This window comes from Salvelinus namaycush, chromosome 24, assembly GCF_016432855.1.
Source record: "Salvelinus namaycush isolate Seneca chromosome 24, SaNama_1.0, whole genome shotgun sequence".
NCBI lineage: Eukaryota > Metazoa > Chordata > Actinopteri > Salmoniformes > Salmonidae > Salvelinus > Salvelinus namaycush.
The window spans coordinates 4,268,225-4,286,176 of NC_052330.1; the positions used below are offsets into that span (position 1 = coordinate 4,268,225).

General features: G+C 41.7%; 1 protein-coding gene across 1 annotated transcript; it reads left to right on the top strand.

Moving 5' to 3' along the window:
• Positions 1-1,544: 1,544 nt before the first annotated feature.
• Positions 1,545-17,669, top strand: LOC120019611 (activator of 90 kDa heat shock protein ATPase homolog 1-like). The gene is made up of 9 exons (XM_038962953.1): positions 1,545-1,987; positions 9,407-9,597; positions 11,890-11,972; positions 12,515-12,632; positions 12,745-12,836; positions 13,304-13,429; positions 14,423-14,524; positions 14,622-14,673; positions 17,150-17,669. The coding sequence occupies exons 1-9, from the start codon at positions 1,908-1,910 to the stop codon at positions 17,320-17,322; spliced, it is 1,017 nt and encodes a 338-aa protein (XP_038818881.1). The 5' UTR covers positions 1,545-1,907; the 3' UTR covers positions 17,323-17,669.
• Positions 17,670-17,952: the final 283 nt, after the last annotated feature.

The window sequence follows — 17,952 nt, forward strand, 5'->3', positions numbered from 1 at the left end:
GGATCAGCAGCTCAGGCATCTTTAAAAAAGCTAGATGTAATCGAGGCCCAAGCACTAAGAATACAGTATGTTGTCGAGCACTCAGTAGTTCTCTGTTGGCAGCGATGCAGGTAGAGAAGAAGACGATAGTTAGCATGACATATTGGGTAAATGTACAAGAACATAAGGTTACACATCCTACAAAAAAGGTACTCCTATAGTGCTGGGGAAATGAATGAAATCTGAGTACAAGCTTTGGGTGGATAGGCAATGGCATGGCGAGCAAGATGGTGTTGCTTGGGAGGGAGTTTAGCCCCTCTGTGGTTCTTCCTGGTATCCCACCTTGGTTTCTCCCTTAGCCTATAGATCTAGGGTTGTTTGAGAGGGTAAGAGATGTTGAGGAAGGAGTAGATTCAGTTGTAAGTGAACATTATTTAGACCTTCACTGTCAAGTTGACCTCTTTCTTGTGCAATTCCCCACTTGAAAAGTACAGTCCCTCCACATGAAGATTTTAACTGGATTTCACTCAATTAACAGCCATGGAATCAGTTGTTTGTCTTTTATTTACCATTCTTTGGTTGTCAGTAAACAGGTGAAAAACCTCAAAAAAGAGATTACAAATACAAGTTATTATTTGAGTTGACAGCCTAATTAAATACACAAAATTATCCACATTCACCTCAGATAAACACATTTCTGCCATTATAAAATACAAGGTTTCCACTTAAGCAAATGTTTCCCAAAATAGAAACCCACCATTTTTAATCAAATGAGCAGAATCAGTACATTTTTATCTAAATTTGCATTTTAGCCAAATACATTCAAAATATTTTTTGTAGTAAAAAATTACATTTATTTTTCTAATCAGTAGTTTTAAGCATACAAATCTTACATTTTTTAGCCAAAGATTTTTTTAGACTATACATTTGTTACTGAATTAAGAACTTGGTTTACTAAGATTTCTACAAAGTTTAAATTACTTTTAACCATTTCAAACAAGTTCTTTGTCAACAATGAATTTGGCTCTTCTTACTTTTCCTTTATACCCCACAAACAACATTTGAAGTTATAAATACCACTGCAAAAGTCCTATCAAAGTTAAGAGTTAAGAGTCTGTGTTTTCCAGAGTATCATTAGCAGTGCACTGCTTAAGTCAGTCTAGCCAAACATGGCCAATATGGCGCTTACCGGCTGTCTTTCACAGTTTTGTGGAGGGCTTGGACTTGCACAGTCACCTTGATCACAAAGATGAAGTTTCCTTGGTCTTGTGGTGTTACTAACGCTCCTTTCACTGCGGTCTAAAGACAACAGCAGAGCCAGGTGCTGGCACGCCCAGATTGCCTGGAAGATTTGTTCCACCTGGTTCACCACTGATTGAAGGAGGAGGAGTTTCACCACTGAGGAGCTCCCAGGCAGTTTGTCAGCACATTCACTGTCTCTAGTCCACACTCTAATCCAGTTGGTGGCGGTAATGCAATTTAATGTTGGTTGCCAACTGCCATAAAAAAATCTACAGAGGAAGAAGGAACTCTGCTGCTGCATTTTTTGAGGGGGGTGTAGGGGTACATGCGTCACTTCCGTCTGTAGCTGTACACCACCTTCATATGGCAATGGCGAAAGCTCCTTGCATGTCAAAACGACTTTTCTAGAAAGACCAGGGTCATAAACCAAGACGCAAACCGTCGCTCAGGAACATAGTTGCGGCCATAACGCAATTGTAGATAATAGTCAACCTATTTACTTAATCGGTTTAGCTTGCTAACGTTAGCTAGCTAATCATCACGTTCGTTCCTTTCGGTCGCCGGCATTTGCGATTCATTTAGCTAGCTAGTTAGCTGACGTTAGCAAGCTTCGGGGACTCAATTGTACAGCTTGTTTGATAGTAAGTTACTACTGTTGCTAACATTAGCTAGCCACCACTGTCGTCATGGCTAAATGGGGAGAAGGGGATCCACGCTGGATCGTGGAGGAGAGAGCCGATGCAACAAACGTCAACAACTGGCATTGGTGAGTAACGTTAGCCTAGTTGAAGAAACCACACTGCCTTTCGAGATGCAGTTGGAAAGGCCTGCTCACTGGCCAGCTATTATCAGACCAAGGCAAGGGTTCCGGAGGTAGAAACACGGTTTAGACTGCTCCCACAACAGTTTTGCTTCGGTACTGCACTGCAGTTTAGATAACGCCCGGCCCAGACTCCCACATAGAGAAAGAAGTCAGTTGAAATGCCTAAAAATACACTTTAGTCATCACCTTTGGGCGTTGGTGGAAAAAGTACTCAATTCTCATATTTGAGTAAAAGTAAATATACCTCAATAAAAAAATTACTCAAGTGAAAGTCACTCAGTAAAATACTAACATTACTTGAGTAAAAGTCTAAAAGTATTTGTTTTTAAATATACTTAAGTATCAAAAGTAAATGTAGTTGCTAAAATATACTTAAGTATCAAAAGTATAGGTGTGGACAATTTAAAAGTTCCTTATATTAAACCAACCAGACAGCACAATTGTTTTTATTCATTTACGGATAGCCAGGGTCACACTCCAACGCTCAGTCATCATTTAAAAACAAAACATTTGTGATTAGTAAGTCTGCCAGATCAGAGGCAGTAGGGATGACCAGGGATGTTCTCGTGATAAGTGTGCGAATTGGACCATTTTCTGTCTTGCTAAGCATTGGGCTCCCGAGTGGCACAGCAGTCTAAGCCACTGCATGTCAGTGCTAGAGGTGTCACTACAGACCCTGGTTCGATTCCAGGCTGTATCACAACAGGCCGTGATTGGGAGTCCCATAGGGCGGAGCACAATTGGCCCAGCGTCGTCCGGGTTATGGGTTTGGCCGGGGTAGGCCGTCATTGTAAATAAGAATTTGTTCTTAACTGAGTTGTGTAGTTAAATAAAACATCTAAATATAAGCAGTACTTTTGGGTGTCAGGGAAAATGTATGGAGTAAAAAGTAAAGTTTCTTTAGGAATGTAGTGAAAGTTGTCAAATATAAAGAAAGTACTGATACCCCAAAAAACTACTTTAGTAGTACTTTAATGTACACTTAAGTACTTAACACAACTGCCTTGGTATAAAACATTCATTCATTGAATTATTCAAATAATTGTCGAGGATGCCAATTTTGTTTTTCCATCACTCACATCAAAATATATTAACATCTTCTATTCATCCAATGTCTGCTGTGTTTTTGGATGATGTGGCGTCTTTGCTGCTCCCTATGCGCAGTGAGTGCTAGTGTGCGTGTGATGTTCGTCCATATACACCAGGCCCCCAGTGTCTGGTATGGAGCGTGAAGTCACGAGCTTTGCTGCTGCATAGCAACCTAGCGCTGCCAAAATGCCAGGTCTGTCTGAGGAAGCCTATGTAAATTACGATCGCCAGAACTGCCAAACTAAAACATTTTAGACGCCTGTTTTGGGCTCTAAAATGTGTTTATGATGATCAAGTTCCGTCCCCACAGTGAATTATTTGAACGTTCGCTACAAATCCAGATATTTAATTAAATAGTGATCCATTCTGAGGACTACATTTGTCGTCATACAGGACTGTGCTGACAGACCAACCACGATGGGATTGGTCGAAGAATCGGTTAGCATATAGGAACCGTACGATATTAGCTATAAATGCCAACATCTGCATTGGCCCGATGTCTAGCTTAATGCCAATGTGCAAAACCGATGTCAAAGCTGACGTTCATACCTATATAACATAGGTAGATGACGAATGACGCCACGGAGAATCCAGCACTACACGTGCAACACAGCATTCCCAACCTAGCCCACAATGTTTGCTGTGTGGATCTATTTTTCAGTTTCAAAGGAAGATAACAAAAAGGCCGCATGCAACGTTTGTGCTGCTATTTCCTGAGGAGGTGAGAAAGTGAAATCTTTCAATACCACAAACCTAATTACTCATTTGAAAGTGCATCACCCCCAGAAGTTCAGAGACTACTTAGAACAAAAGCAGGGGAAAAACTAAGCACACACTTCCAACAACTAAACAAGTTCAAGTCCAGCAGTCATTCGAAAGATTGAGAGAATTTCAGCGAAACAACTCAAAGGCGAAATCCATTAACACCAAGATAATGGAATTCATTGCCCTTGACTGGTCGAGCACCTCGAGCCCCAGTACACATTACCAAGTAGGTGATTTTTTTCAGATGTTGCCCTACCGGAATTACACAGTATTGATGAAACGAACATCCATGAGCTACTTGCTATGGGCGTCACTGCTATTAGCTTCACGACTGACATTTGAATCAGAGATGTCAGCCCCGTGAGCATGCCAAGTCTGACAATGAGTCGACAAGGATTTCGTACTGAGGAAAGCCGTATTGCATGCTCATTAATGTTACTGGTTCTCATACTGCTGCTGGCATTTCAATGGCATTTGAGAACATGTTTGAAACATGAACACTCCTAGCTCCATTCAAACAACTGACTGGAGAAATAAGCTCAACTGCGTCTGCAGCAGACGTGATACCCTGTCATGGCATTGAAACGCCTGCTCAACAAAAATGCCGACACAGACCGTCGGGTTAACTTGGAAAAGTACTAGAGGCTGTGATCAAGCGATTCAGTGGCATTCTCTCTGAGCCTCTTTACCGCTACTTTGATGCAGACTAGCAACAGGGTTTACGTCAAATGTTAGACACAGCTGGACAAGATAGAAAGGGACACAGTGACAGTGTGCACTGAGGAAGAAGATCCACGACAGAAGAGGCCACGGACAGACAGCTGAAACTTCACTGCTTGACATGTATGATGAAATCCTGGTTGAGAATGAAACGATTGAACAACGAAACAGCACAGCAAGTAAGTGAAAGAAATGGGTTTAGATTATTTTACTGGTGATGGGGACATACGTAAATGACAACAAAATAACTTCTTGGTCTGTGTGTGTGGGTGAACTATTTAACTGTACTAGAATGCTTAAGGACAAAATATTTTTAATCGGGTATCGGTATCAGATTTTTTTAGCAAGGAAAATATCGGTATCGCCCAAAAATGTCAAGTCGGTGGATCCCTATGAAGAGAAGAGCCAACCAACTTGCTAGTTCCAGCATCAGCGCGTGCTCAGGAAAGAGAGTGGAAAGGCAGTTTGCCAGTTACAACCCTAGCATTGTTAAGTATCTTGCTACAGTAGCTGGCTCGAATTCTCTGTTAGCTAGCCAGAAAAATGTTGAGTAACATTTAGCTAACTTAGTTAGATCAAATAATGTAGTTTATGGTGTGAAAATTAGGTAAAAGAACATTTCAACATCAGATAACGTTAGCGCGAGGAACCAATTGGCTATTATTAACTGGTTATACGACTCCTTGCCATTCCTTAAGCTATAACGTTAGTCGCTCACTGGACCCTGGCATTCTGTGTGAAATGTTAGCTAGCTAATGAACTAATGTTTTCCCTCTGGTTAATTTTCAGGGTGGGAGAATTAGGTGAAAATTAGATGTCGCTTGTTAAACAAGTGGATTCGGGGATCAAGTTCAGCTGGGCCTGGCTTTAAGCTGGATGCCAATAGAGGTGAAAAGGAACACCACACACTTTCCCTCTTTTTCAATAAGGAGTATAAAAAGGGATATGTCAGGTGTACGCACTCTCTGCCCGAAAGAGATCAATTATGCCAACAAAGGGTCTCGTGTTCTGCTGCTGGCACATTGTACACTTTCTTCCTGTGTACATCTGTTCTACAATGTGATAATGTGCAGTGTAGCCCAAAGATAATGCTTTTGCTGTGTTGAACTTGACCGTGCTGTAACACTTTCGTGGGATTGAGGGGGGATTATTTCATGTTTTACTCCGTGAACGTTACTTTTGTACACATGTAGCCTTGTGCACTTAATCCATGTCCACTATAGTGGCCACTATAATGGAGCATAAATAGAATGCCTGTTTGTTTCATTCTAGTGCAATATTTAGCGCGTGTGCGTGTGTCGTCACAAGCGTTCTATTATAAAGGCTGTCATCGCTAACGGCAACATTGGTGTAAGTCTAGGCAACAAATAACATTGGATTGTGTTCCTTAATTTTTTAGCTAGGAGTTTGGTTCACATGAACCACTTTTTATTTCACACACCGAGACTGATCATGTTCTTTGTTGTTTAGTTAGTACAGTTAACCTGCGTTTCAAGAAGGGATTCCAGCCTAAAAGTCACTAGAAATTTAAAGCAACAAAAAAAAGGACCCCTGTGTTTGCGTGTGTCAGGGGGAAAAAAGTCGCCCTTTTGGGCCCTCACCAGTTTGCATCTCTGAATATTACATGCTTCATATTCAAATACTCCCTTTTTTCCCCAGAGTATTCACAGGAATGTCCCTGTATTGATGTGTAATATTGTTACTGTTTCTATAAATACTTCCGGCTTCATGTGACATCGGGAGTTTTCCATAGCGCTGACATTCCAATCCTATCTACTGGTTTTAATGTCTGTGGTATAAACTGTATGCAACCCGGATATAGACGGTCCGTGAATCGGCGTGTGCGAACGTGAGTAGATTACTCTGTATAGCATTATTGCTGCTGGAAGGTGAACCTTTGCCCCAGTCTGAGGTCCTGAGCGCTCTGGAGCAGGTTTTCATCAAAGATCTCTGTACTTTTCTCTGTTCATCTTTGCCTCGATCCTGACTAGTCTCCCAGGCCGTGCCGCTGCAGAACATCCACACAACATGATGCTGCCACCATGCTTCACCGTATGGTTTCCTCCAGACTTTGATGTACCTGTACTGTCACCTCCTCCTAGATGTTAGCGGGGTGAACAGGCTGTGGTTCGGTGGCTGAGGTCCTTGATGATCTTCTTGGGCTTTTACTCCAGGTGCTGTAAATGTCCTGGGGAGCAGGCAGTGTGCCCCCAATGATGTGTTGGGCTGGCTGCCCCACCCTCTGGAGAGCCCTGCAGTTGCAGACGGTGCAATTTTCGTACCAGTCGGTGATGCAGACCGACAGGATGCTCTTAATGGTGCATCTGTAGAAGTTTTTGAGGGTCTTAGAGGCCAAGCCAAATGTCTTCAGCCTCCTACACCATACTCTCTGTGTGAGGGGACCATTTCAGGTCGTCAGTGATGTACACGCTGAGGAACTTGAAGGTTTTTACCCTCTCCACTGTGGCTTTGTCGATGGCCAAGACCATAGTACACCACATGCACTGGGGGTAGAGAATAATCAATCGTGTTGCTGTGGACACAGGATAGTCTCTCACACACACACATACACACACACACACACACGACCTGTTTGACCTCGCTGTGATACTGTAGGCCTACTTATGTTACTTAGCTGAGAAATACTATAGCTATAAATGAATGACATTCACTGCCATAAACCTGTCTCCAATACATTTGTATTAGCTTACACAGGCCCACCGTGGACCTTTTTGGCAAATAAATATGTGTGAAAAAGCGTCCCGTGGTTTGATTTGTCAACGAGCTCAATGTATTCAACACTGGCGGTAACCAGGTGATCCTAGTAAACGATGCCCCCTGGTATGTTCTTTTGTGAACTGTCTTGGACTCATTGTTTCCCTGTTTTTCTACTCAGATAATTTAGTCTGACTTAATAAGTACAATAACTGTAAATACAGTGCCTTCAGAAAGTATTCATACCCCTTGATTTATTCCACATTTTGTTGCAGCCTCAATACAAAATGGATTTAATATTTTTCCACTCATCTACACACAATACCCCTTAATAACTAAGTGAAAACAGGGTTTTAGAAATGTTTGCAGATTTATTGAAAAATGAAATACAGAAATATCTCTTTTCTGGGTCTCTAAGAGCTTTCCACACCTGGATTGCGCAACATTTGCCCATTTTTTTTATTTATATAAATTATTTTCAAAATTCTTCAAGCTCTGTCAAAGTGGTAGTTGCTTGTTGCTAGACAGACATTTTCAGGTTTTGCCTGAGATTTTCAAGTAGATTATAAGTCAGAACTGTAACTTGGCCACTCAGGAACATTCACTGTTTTTGGTAAGCAACTCCAGTATAGATTTGGCCTTGTGTTTTCGGGTTGTCTTGCTGAAATGTGAATTCATCTCCCAGTGTCTGGTGGAGAGCAGACTGAACCAGGTTTTCCACATTTTGCTTGTGCTTAGCTCTGTTCCGTTGCTTTCATTTTTTTTTTTTTTTTTATCTTAACACTCCCTGGTCAATAACAAACAGGCACCACTATGCTTCAAAAAATGGAGAGTGAAACTTGAAAAAGTGATTTGAACACTTTGTATTCAGGACAAAAAGAAAGTGAATTGCTTTGCCACATTTTTTTTGCAGCATTACTTTAGTGCATTGTTGCAAACTGGATGCTTGTTTTTGGAATATTTTTTATTCTTTACAGGCTTCCTTTTCAGTCTGTTAATTAGGTTAGTATTGTGGAGTAACTATAATGTTGTTGATCCATCCTCAGTTTTCTCCTATCACAGCCATTAAACTCTGTAAACGGTTTTAAAGTACCAATTGGCCTCGTGGTGAAATCCCTGAGCGGTTTCCTTCCTCTCCAACAACTGAGTTAGGAAGGACGCCTGTATCTTTGTAGTGACTCTGTGTATTGATGCACCATCCAAAGTGTAATTAACTTCACCATGCTATTATATCTACCAAAAGGTCCCCTTTTCTTTGAGGCATTGGAGAATCTCCCTGGTATTTGTGGTTGAATCTGTTTGAAATGTACTGCTCAACTGAGGGGACCTTACAATGATCTGTATGTGTTGGGTACAGAGATGAGGTAGTCATTCAAAACTCATGTTAAACTCTATTATTGCACACAGAGTCCATGCCTTTTTAGTATGTGGCTGTTAATCAAGTTTTTACACCTTAAGCTTAGGCTTGACATAAAAGGGATTGAATACTTTTGTAGCTTTTAATTTATTAATTTGTTTATTTTTATCCACTTTGACATTATGGGGTATTGTGTGTAGGCCAGTGACAAAAGCATTTCAATTGAATCCATTTTGAATTCAGGCTGTAGCTGAACAACATCTGGAAAAGGTCCAGGGGTGTGATTGTCTTCAGAGAGTACTGTATATTTATTATTATGTAAATAAACCCAATTGAACTATATTTCTGAAGGAAAAATTCACTTGCCTAAGAATATGTGATTGAAACGGATTACTTTCTTTTGAGTCCATCTAGGGCTGTGTACACACTGCTACAATTGAGCTTTGCTGGCATGGTGCCAGCAACACCTGGGTTGTGGGTTTGGTACCTGCACGGGCCACATACTGAACATGTCACTGTGTCAATGTTGACAGCCAAATTACCATATCACAGTTTTACTAGTTCATTACACAAGCACAAAATATGAGCGGTCTGAAACGGGGAAGTTCTCCAATAGCAAATGCTTGTTTCTGTTACAAGAATGCTTTGTTGGGTGACTGTGTGCCCTACTGAACACAACCCAGTTGAATATATGAATTCATTGCGTGTCCCTACAGGACGGAACGTGATGTGACAGGCTGGTCGACAGACAAGCTGAAGGAGCTCCTGTTGGGGCTGCGCGTGGAGGGACCCGAGGGGAGCTGCGAGGTCACCGACGTCCCGACGCTGGACGGCGAGGCGTCCATCAACAACCGCAAGGGAAAGCTCATCTACTTCTATGAGTGGAACGTCAAGGCGACGTGGACCGGTGAGTGCAGCACACTCTCACACACACCACTCTGTATGGAACTCATGTTGAAAACATAGTAAGATGTTTTCTGCAAAGAAAAGTATCCCACATTTTGATTGAAACACAGAGGGGTTTGAGCCAAACTAAGTGCAGCTTAGCACTCGTTTCCATGGTGATGAGACTCACTTTTATTTATTTTATTTAACCAGGTAGGCCAGTTGAGAACAAGTTCTCATTTACAACTGCGACTTGGCCAAGATAAAGCAAAGCAGTGTGACAAAAACAACCGAGTTACACATGGAATAAACAAACGTACAGTCAATAATACAATAGAGAAATCTATATACAGTGTGTGCAAATGTAGTATGATTAGTGAGGTGAGGCAATAAATAGGCCATAGTGGTGAAATAATTAAAATTTTGCATTAACACTGTAGTGATAGATGTGCAAGTAGAGATACTGGGGTGCAAAAATAAATAACAATATGGGGATGAGGTAGTTGGGTGTGCTATTTACAGATTGGCTGTGTACAGTGATCGGTAAGCTGCTCTGGCAGCTAATGCTTAAAGTTAGTGAGGGAGATATGTCTCCAGCTTCTGTGATTTTTGCAATTCGTTCCAGTCATTGGCAGCAGAGAACTGGAAGGAAAGGCGGCCAAAGTAAGAGTTGGCTTTGGGGATGACCAGTGAAATATACCTGCTGGAGCGCGTGCTACGGGTGGGTGTTGCTATGGTGACCAGTGAGCTGAGATAAGGCAGGGCTTTATCTAGCAAAGACTTATAGATGGCCTGGAGCCAGTGGGTTTGGCGACGAATATGAAGCGAGGGCCAGCCAACGAGAGCATACAGGTCGCAGTGGTGGGTAGTATATGGGGCTTTGGTGACAAAACGGATGTCACTGTGATAGATTACATCCAATTTGCTGAGTAGAATGTTGGAGGTTATTTTGTAAATGACATCGCCGAAGTCAAGGATCGGTAGGATAGTCAGTTTTACGTGGGTATGTTTAGCAGCAGCATAAGTGAAGGAGGCTTTGTTGTGAAATAGGAAGGCGATTCTAGATTTAACTTTGGATTGGAGATGCTTAATGTCAATCTGGAAGGAGAGTTTACAGTCTTACCAGACACCTAAGTATTTGTAGTTGTCCACATATTCTAAGTATGAACCGTCCAGAGTAATAATGCTAGTCTGGCGGGTGTGTGCAGGCAGCGATCGGTTGAAGAGCATGCATTTAGTTTTACTTGCATTTAAGAGCAGTTGGGGGCCACGGAAGGAGTGTTGTATGGCATTGAAGCTCGTCTGGAGGTTAGTTAACAGTGTTCCAAGAAGGGCCAGAAGTTTATAGAATGGCGTCGTCTGCATAGAGGTGGATCAGAGAATCACCAGCAGCAAGAGCGACATCATTGATGTATACAGAGAAAAGAGTCGGCCCGAGAATTGAACCCTGTGGCACCCCCATAGACTGCCAGAGGTCCGGACAACAGGCCCTCCGATTTGACACACTGAACTCTGTCTGAGAAGTAGTTGGTGAACCAGGCGAGGCAGTCATTTGAGAAACCAATGCTATTGAATCTACCGATAAGGTTGTGGTGATTGACAGAGTCGAAAGCCTTGGCCAGGTCGATGAAGACGGCTGCACGGTACTGTCTTTTTTCGATGGCGGTTATATCGTTTAGGACCTTGAGCGTGGCTGAGGTGCACCCATGACCAGCTCGTAAACCAGATTGCATAGTGGAGAAGGTACGGTGAGATTCGAAATTGTCAATGATCTGTTAACTTGGCTTTCGAAGACTTTAGTAAGGCAAGGTAGGATAGATATAGGTCTAACAGTTTGGGTCTAGAGTGTCACCCCCTTTGAAGAGGGGGATGACCGCGGCAGCTTTCCAATATTTGGGGATCTTGGACAATACGAAAGAGAGGTTGAACAGACTAGTAATAGGGGTTGCAACAATTGCAGTGGATAATTTTAGAGAGGGTCCAGATTGTCTAGCCCAGCTGATTTGTCGGGGTCCAGATTTTGCAGCTCTTTCAGAACATCGGCTATCTGGATTTGGGTGAAGGAGAAGCGGGGCTTGGGCAAGTTGCTGTGGGGGGTGCAGAGCTGTTGGGTAGGGGTAGCCAGGTGGAAAGCATGGCCAGCTGTAGGAAAATGCTTATTGAAATTCTCAATTATCGTAGATTTATCGGTGGTGACAACTATATTCTCCCGTACACAAAGACCCAGGGGTTCAGTGAGATTTGGGTGGGTTGTCATAGTATCTGCCTTCAAAGTAGGCTTCATGACATCTCCCAATCTTTCTTTCTCCCCCAGGAACATCAAACACCGGAATCAAGTACAAAGGGAACATTGACGTTCCCAACCTCTCCGATGAAAATGACATGGACGACCTAGATGTAGGTTGTGACAGAATGCCATTCAGGATCATGCTCTTTCAGGCTAATCGACAGCTGCTAACTGTCGGTTGTAATGCTAGTTACTCTTGAAAAAAGTTACATTTATTTATTTTCTACTTTATTTAACAATTTTCAGATATGAGAACAGTGAGACATTGAAAACAGTACAACATCCCTAGTCCCTTTTCCCCTCCATCCATCTCTCCCACCCACCCACCCACCCCACCCCACCAAGGCTTCATACAAGGACATCACAAAAAAGTAAATAAAAATTGACAAAAATAAACAATGATGGAAAGAAAATCTGAACATTCAAGAAATTGTAATGATAGTAATTGGTAATGGCAACGTCACTGCTGACTTCCAACTGTAGCACCAACACTATTCTCCAATAGGAGCACCAACAACATCTAGTTTATATCAGTTGGCCCAAAGGGAGTTAAGTTTATTTCTTTGGACTACCTTTATATGGGTAGATGAAGAACGCACCTAACATAACAATCTGTATAGTCTTTGCTCTCTATTTTGTGGGGGGGGCACAGATCAGTGTGGTTCTCTGCAAGGATGAACCCGATACACCTCTCACCGAACTCATGAGGAAGGAGGGAGCAAAGAAAGTGCGAGCTGCCCTGGGGAGCTATGTTGGCCACCTGAAATCAGGTGAGGCCTTTATTCAAATCTATTCAACTCTATTGCCTGTTCATAGCCATATTTCCATAGGCGATAGTTCCGCTTGATACTAGTTGAAATTGAACTTTTCCGATGATTGCAGAGTTCACTCAGGGCATGATCCTGCCCACGGCGAATGGGGCAGCGAGCAAGCCACAGCCATCGCAGACAAAGGTCAAAGTTGACAAAACCCAGGTGGGTAGCAGTTGCCTTCTTACCTTACGCCCTGTTTCTCTAACCTCAATCTCTTCCGTTATGGATTTAACAATGGTGGAAACTTCCAGCTAATGTTTACATCAATCCAATACAAACAAAAGAATGGAGAAGAATTGGGACGCAGCCAATGTATCAAGGGAGTAATGATTTAAAACCCAACTAGCAATAACAGTGTAAGGAATGTTCCATACATGTTGTGTTCAAGAGTCCAATTAGCAAAACAAAATAAAGAAATTTGCTTTTTTTATCTGTAAAAATGTAACTGAAGTTCATCCCCACCGCCCTTCATACAATGTAAAGTGCCACAATCCATTCCAAAATTAATTTACTCAACTTCCAAGTTTTGGATATCAAGTATTCAGGCTTATCGAGTATTACGTGAGCTTCACCTAAGGTACAAAAATACTGGGACTTCATGATCATGCTTGTCTGTTGTCTGTCCCCAGATTGGTCCCTCTGTTTCTGCTCCACCATCAAGCACAGGGGTCAAGATTTCAACCTGCAAGTTTAGTCTCAAGGAAACCTTCCTCACCTCACCTGATGAGCTGTACAGAACCTTCATCAACCAAAACGTGAGTGGTCAAGTAGTCTTTTCCTTGTCCTTTCCTCGAACATCACTTATCGGGTCAGGCATAACAGTTGTACACTCCATGAACAAAATATACTCCAGGAGTATATTCATTACGCAGATTCTGTTGCTAAACGTATAGTCTGTTGCAAAATGTTTTGCAACTGTTTACTCCAAACGAGTTTCTATTGGACAAATTCAGTTGGGCCCCTCTCCGTTTCGTTCTATTTGCTCTGTTTGCTTCCGTTTTAGTTCTTAAACGGTTGCCCTTGCCAGTCCTTTCCCCAGTCACTGAGGAAGTAGGAAAGGATGCCATTTTAGAGTATTGAAACAACCATAGTTTGGCAATGGTGAGATGCAGAGAGGCTTAACTGCAGCGTTTCCCAAACTCGGTCCTTGGGACACCAAGGGGTGCATGTTTTGGGTTTTGCCCTAACACTGCACAGCTGATTCAAATGATCAAAGCTTGATCAATTTTTGAATCAGCCGTGTAGTGCTAGGGCAAAAACCAAAACGTGCACCCCTTGGGGTCCCGAGGACCGAGTTTGGGTGAAGCAGTAAAGCAGGGTTTCCATGTCATTAACAAGCTCAGTTGCCCTAATAATGTAGAGTAAGAATATCATTGAGTGCATGTGCTAGTTTGCCTTCTAAAGAAAGGGTTTTACCTGGGTTTTGATGTAATTTTTATCCTTTTTTCCCCTGCGGTACTTCACTAGTGCAAATAATTTCATCAGTGCAAACATTTTTGATTCACTCTTATATCCAATGTTGGATTTTACTGTTGCTTTCAATTGGGAACGAGGAGCAACCTCAGTGAACTAGACTTAAACTCTGTGTAGATTGCTGCCGGTTCAGAAATGTTGCCTATTGTAAGATAATGTCCACCTACTTTCAAATTGGTGGCCCATAACTCTTTTGAATCATGACTACAATTGGCTGACGGCTTGTAGGAATCATTGCTGATTCGCCTCCTCTGGTCTCCTCTCTGGTAATGCAGATGGTCCAGGCGTTCACCCATGCTGCAGCTGTGGTCGACGGAGAAAAAGGAGGGAAGTTTCAGCTGCTCGAGGGGAGTGTCAACGGAGAGTTTACAGAGCTGGTGAGGACACGTGAGATCATGTTTGTTATCCGTCAATCGTAACCCATTGTGGAAGAACGTCCCAATTCTAACTGTAGTCTTTGTTTCCACTTCTTAGGTCCCAGATGAGAAGATTGTTATGAAATGGAGGTTCAAGACCTGGCCATGTGGTAGGTTTCCCCACCTTGCCCGGTTGTGCTCTGTTTATTTTGTGTGTGCTCCTTTTAAACCTCAGCAACTTTCAATATCAACTTTCATTTCAGCATGTCTCCACTTAGGTATTTCTTATACAGGTCATCTCTACAACACTAACTGCTTTCTCAACTAGCTCCTGGGGACCCACAGGTTTTTCAGGCTTTTGTTTCATCCTAGAACTAAGGATAACACTCATTGAGCAAACTGGAAACCGCATTTATTGTTGCCGAGGACTTTAACAAAGGAAATCTGAGGAGAATTCTCCCGAAATTCATCTCCTGTGTTACACGGGGAGAAAGGACACTTGATCATTGTTATTCTTCCTTCCGAGACAGTTAATCCAGAGAATCAGAGCCATCTGTTAGCTAAATGTAGTAATGAATAAATTGGCTACATTTCTTTAAATTGACAATTCTGTGAACTGTCTTGTGCAAGTTTTAAATTGACACAATACCTGTTAGCAAAGGTGCCAGCTAGAGATGACATGAAGGAGCTTGTAGGGATTTGTAGTCTTGTGTGATGTCTACTTTGATGCTAATTAGCATTTTAGAATCTAAGAGTAAAAAGAGCCCGAAAATATTGATAAATCAGCTTGTCCAATAGAGATTTACATGGTTATCAAAATGTCACGCCAGGGCCTCAATTTAAAATGTCAGTTGAATTATGTTTACAAATTAATTAAAAATGAAAAGCTGAAATGTCTTGAGTCAGTAAGTATTCAACCCCTTTGTTATGGCAAGTAAAAATGTGCTTAAGTTGCCTGGACTCACTGTGTGCAATAAGTGTTTTAAGATGATTTTTGAATGACTACCTCAAACCCATGTACTGGACTCCACACATACAATTATCTATAAGGTCCCTCAGTCGAGCAGTGCATTTCAAACACATATTTTCAAGCATGATGGTGGCTCCATCATGTTGGTCATGTTTTTTTTATTAGGATAAATAAAACAGAATAAAGCTAAGCACAGGCAAAATCCTAGAGGAAAACCTGGTTCAGTCTGCTTTCCAACAGACACTGGGAGACATTCACCTTTCAGCAGGACAATAATCTACAACACAAGGCCAAATATACACTGGAATTGCTTACCAAGATGACATTGAATGTTCCTGAGTAGCCTAGTTACAGTTTTGGCGTAAATTGTCTTAAAATCTATGGCAAGACTTGAAAATGGCTGTCTAGCAATGATCAACAACCAACATGACAGTGCTTGAAGAATTTTTTTAGAGAATAATGTGCAAATATTGTACAATCCAGGTGTGCAAAATGTATAGACTTACCCAGAAAGATTTAAAGCTGTAATCGCTGCCAAAGGTGATTCTAACATGCATTGACTCAGGGGGATGAATACTTATTTAATCAAGATACAGTATATTAGTGTTTTTTTTATTTTTATGTATTACAAATTGTATAATTTTTCCTCCACTTTGACAGAGTATTTTGTGTAGATCGTTGACAAAAAATGACAAATCCATTGTAATCCCACTTTGTAACAACAAAATGTGGAAGAAGTCGAGGGGTGTGAATAATTTCTGAAGCATTGTATTTACATTCTGGATTCTGACATTGCTCACGTGATATATCTACTTTGGATTTGTTAATTGGACGTGTTGTGACATTTCTTGATTTGATTATCTGTGTATTTGTTTGGTATTTGCTAGACATTCCACTACCGATAGAACAATGAGACCGATATCTCACTGGATGTATACATGTGAAGCATCCTGTTGGCGTTTCCGCTCACAACCAAATATTGTATGGAAGCGATAGCAAGCTCACTGGCGGGCAGTGGGAGAAGATGGGTTTTGGCTGACATTCTGTACATTTTCTCATCAATTAAACATTTGATGTCAATACAGTTTTCTGTTCCTAAAAGTAGAATCTGTTATGAACAGAGTGGACAGAGTTTTGTGGACTTTGCCGTTTGCAAAAGTAAAAAATGCACTGCTTAGGAGTGCAAAAGCAAATTGAGTTATTGTACACGTGCACTTCAGAGTAGGTGTTCCTTAACGGAAATATGCAGATGTATACTGGAACGCGCCGATAGGATATCGCTAGCGCGTGCTTTGCTCTGCCCACCTCTATGCTTGTTCTGCCCACTATCACTCATTTGTTCCCATTAGACCACAGCATGTTGATTCCATCTTGGTTTAGTTATACACATATTTGATTCAACTGCACTGTTTGAGCTAGTAACAAGCATTTTGCTGCATCTATAACACCTGTAAATCTGATGTGACCAATACATTTTGATTTGATTTTAACATACCTGATTAAACTAATCACAGGCTTGATGATTAGTTGGATCCGGTGTGTTGAAACTGGGCAGGAACAAAAGCCTGCATACCCTGTTGGGGACCCACGACTGGACTTCAGGAACCCTGGATAGTAACATAAATGGCTTGTATATATTGTTTTTGCAACAACTCACTCTGATTTCCCTCTTCCAGAGCACTATGCGACTATCACTCTAAACATGAAGGATCGAGGCAATGAGACTGAGCTGAAGATGGAATGTAAAGATGTCCCTACTGGAGAAGAGGATAGGACGAAGGAGGGTTGGAAGAGATACTACTTTGAAGCCATCAAACAAACTTTTGGTTTCGGGGCCCGGCTCTACTGAGATTGACTCTAAGTCATGAACAAAACATAAAAGAGAACCTGATTATTTAATGTGAATGAATAAATACTCTCTTTGGCACTGTTTCTTGTAGCACTAGCCATACTGTGTGCGTAGACAAACGGTGCCTTTTCCACTTGGAAGACGCTTGCAGTGTAAGGGTCAGTGGTTCAAGGCTTCCTTTGAGGGCCGCTTACCTCACCGAGTCTAAGCAAAGGAGATGTAGAAACAATCACTCGAATGACAGTATATTTACGTGCTGACAGTATTTGGAATTAATGATTAGTATTCTCTATCCAATTCTGCACATTTTGAAGTGTCATGCTGAAATAAATGCGATTTTTACTGGATTATGTTTTGTGGGTTTGATGACTTATTGCGCAAGACTACTGGTTAGTGGCTACCGGATGTCCAGTGATGTTTCTCTTGAAAAAAGGTTGCTCGCGCTTGATATTCTTAGAGATTTGACAAACAGACATCAAAGAAATTGCAGAGCACATTAAATATGGACAAGAGGTACATTTAATTAAAGGGTTTTGAATTATATTTTCAATATATTATCCCAATGGGATATATAGCCTACCATACCCATTATGCAGGTAGCCAAGCGGTTAAGAGCATTGTGCTAGTAAT

What these genes read in the sequence shown, in the direction of transcription:
- LOC120019611 (XM_038962953.1), top strand. Translation starts at nt 1,908, where the DNA reads ATGGCTAAATGGGGAGAAGGGGATCCACGCTGGATCGTGGAGGAGAGA. An exon ending in TGTTGGCCACCTGAAATCAG is followed by an intron (nt 12,633 to 12,744) that starts GTGAGGCCTTTA and finishes CGATGATTGCAG; the next exon opens with AGTTCACTCAGGGCATGATC. An exon ending in GAACCTTCATCAACCAAAAC is followed by an intron (nt 13,430 to 14,422) that starts GTGAGTGGTCAA and finishes CTGGTAATGCAG; the next exon opens with ATGGTCCAGGCGTTCACCCA.